General features: G+C 40.9%; 1 protein-coding gene across 1 annotated transcript; it reads right to left on the bottom strand.

Moving 5' to 3' along the window:
* Window positions 1-271: 271 nt before the first annotated feature.
* Window positions 272-730, bottom strand: LOC122042757. The gene has a single exon (XM_042603058.1). The coding sequence runs from the start codon at window positions 728-730 to the stop codon at window positions 272-274; it is 459 nt and encodes a 152-aa protein (XP_042458992.1).
* Window positions 731-2,871: the final 2,141 nt, after the last annotated feature.

Raw genomic sequence — 2,871 nt, 5'->3', positions numbered from 1 at the left:
CCCCAAATGCCCGTTCAACATCTTTTCATGCAGACTCCTGTCTTTCCTTAAACAACTTCCTCTTGGGATCCTCCGGGCAAGGAAAAGCCTTAACAAAAGTAGCTCACTCGGGATATATTCCATCTGTTAGATAATAGCCCTTCGTATATGCAGTGTCGTTCACCGTGAAATTAATCTCCGGCATATTTCCTTGCTAGACGTCGTTGAATATGGGAGATTCATATAACACATTAATATCGTTACGTGAACCGGTGACCCCAAAAAATGCATGTCATATCCAGAAGTCATGAGACGCGACCGCTTCAAGTATGATTGTTGGTGACCCATGTCCCCTTGTAAATTGACCTTTCCAAGCAACTGGACAATTTTTCCATTTCCAGTGCATACAATCAAGGCTACCTAACATGCCAGGAAAGCCATGTCTCTCATCATGCATTTGAAGAAGACGTTGAACATCATCAGCATTTGGCCTTCTCAAGCACCTATCACCAAATATTTCAACAACGTATTCGCAGAACTTGAAAAGGCACCTGATGGCAGTTGATTCACCCATACGTAGGTACTCGTCAGGATGATCGGCGAGGATTCCATAAGCCAGTTGACGAATCGCAGCGGTGCATTTTTGTAGTGGTGACAACCCTTTTCTTCGTACAACATCATCCCTTTGTTCAAAAAATGCTGAATGATTCTCTAAAGCATTCACTATGTGGAGGAATAACTCTCTTCGCATTCAAAATCGTCTTCGAAATATTTCATCGTGATACACCGGGGTTATAGAGAAATAATCATTGACGAGTCTCTCATGCCCGGCTTCACGATTTCTTTGGACGAACCTTCTTCTGCGCGTGTCCCTCCTCTGATATGCTTTCATAAGTTGTTGGTGTAGGACCGTTGCGGACGGCTAGGAGGGGGTTGGATATCCTGCAAAAACAAAAAGACAAACCCTCCTCGAACTCTTTAAGGTACACTTGTATATATATAAGGTAAGCCAATAAATTGAAAGCATAAAAAACATGAGGTGCAAACTATTTACTTGGTTACAACCGATGTGGTTGTTAATCCAAGGAAGATCAAGCTCACTAAAAATCTCCTTCGGGCGGAGAAGCCTCGTACAGCAATGAAGCGCAGAAAACAGAAGCTTAACTCTAAACTAAAGCGCACAAGCGTTGGAATTACAAGTAATGAGTTCGTTGAAAAAGCTTATGGACCAAGGCTATATTTATAGTCTTGGTCGGGGCGCCTGGAAGGGTTTCGGGCGCCCTGGGGGGGATAAAACTTTATCCCCCAACTCCCCCAACGTCCAGATCGAGATTGACTCAATCTGGTCAAACTTCACGGTTCGGGCACCCAGAGGGGTTCCGGGCGCCTCGGAGCCCAAAGTCAATAGACGTTGACTTTTTGGTCTGGGACCTCTTCTCTGGTTCAGTCCCGCCTCGGTCCGGTTCTTCTCCTCCGGATCCGCTCGCTTAGGTGATCTCTGCCATCCGGAAAAGGGCTCACCCGAACCCAAGTTCCGGTCTTCTCGAGCGGGCTTCCCTCAGGCTTCTCGTCCCTCGGAATCACCGCGTGTTTCCTTCTCGTCCGCCGGCGTACTCATCCGCAGTCTTCGTCCCTCGGACGCACCGCGTGCCGTCCTTCTCGCTAGCTGCGTCTCTTGCTCCTGAGCAATCTTCTGCTCCGGCTTTCGTCCCTCGGAACCACCGCACGCTTCCTTCTCGTCTGCCGGTGTACTCTTCCGCAACACCTCGTCCCTCGGACTGCCATCCTTCTCGCTAGCTGCGTCTTCCGCTCGAGTACCTGTGCTCCTAAGCTCCTGCACACTTAGACACAAGGTTAGAAACAACGCAGGACCTAACTTAACTTGTTGATCACACCAAAACAACCTTGGGGTTCCAACAATCTCCCCCTTTTTGGTATGATCAACCCAAGTTAAGCTAGGGTCAAAACTAGACAAAAAATTAAAACAAGTTATTGCAATAATGTGCAACAAGATAGAAAAAATTAAATTTCAAAAATTTTCAATTTCTACCTCCCCCTAGACTTATACTTTCCTTCTCCCCCTTTGATCACACAAAAATGGGGTTCAAAGCAAGATCTAAAGGTTAATATAATGAAAATATATTTCAATGATTTTCAAGGAAAATATTTCTAAGTCAAAGAAAAAAAAAACTTTTGAAAAATTTCTTAGTTTTCGCCATAAAAATCTTTCTAAGCCCGAAACTTTATGCAAGAAAGTTTAAGAAAATTGATAACATTAAAAAATTTCTATGTATTTATTTATTTACTTTATTCTAATGCTTTTATCAGAAAGTTTTAAATTTCCATTTTAATTTATCATAATTTCTTAACTTTGAAGGAAGAAAATTTGAACATGTAGAAAAATGTAACAATTGTAACATGTCATTTTCTATTGTATTTTGAATTCCTAATTCGCAAAAATATTTTGATAGTATAAATTCTAACTTAATAAAAAATTTCGCCAATACTTCTGATTTGCAAACTTCGTTCGACAAAAAATTTTGTAATTTGCCAAAGTATTTTGACAACATAAATTTTAATTTGCAAAAATCTGTGGATAATAAATTTTCTACTCCGAAAAACTCTTTTAATATTATCTCTAATTTGCAAGCTTTGTTCGAAAAAATATTTCATAATTTGCAAGATTCTTTCGTCAAAACATTTTGAGGTTCGAAAAACTCTTTCGATAATATTTCTAGTTTGCAAGAATCTTTCGTCAAAACATTTTGTAATCCAAAAAATTCTTTAGATGATTCAAATTCTGGTTCGCAAATATCTTCAGGCAATTTTTTGATTGATTGAGCCAATTGATCAGAGGTTCGAGTCCATACCTTACTTACCTCGTCGGTCGTT

This window comes from Zingiber officinale, chromosome 1B (assembly GCF_018446385.1).
Source record: "Zingiber officinale cultivar Zhangliang chromosome 1B, Zo_v1.1, whole genome shotgun sequence".
In the NCBI taxonomy this organism is placed as follows: domain Eukaryota; kingdom Viridiplantae; phylum Streptophyta; class Magnoliopsida; order Zingiberales; family Zingiberaceae; genus Zingiber; species Zingiber officinale.
The sequence above is the reverse complement of the archived record's forward strand: the minus strand, read 5'-3'. Positions and strand labels throughout refer to the sequence as shown.

Coding starts and splice junctions, on each gene's coding strand:
- LOC122042757 (XM_042603058.1), bottom strand. CDS start 730: ATGCGAAGAGAGTTATTCCTCCACATAGTGAATGCTTTAGAGAATCAT.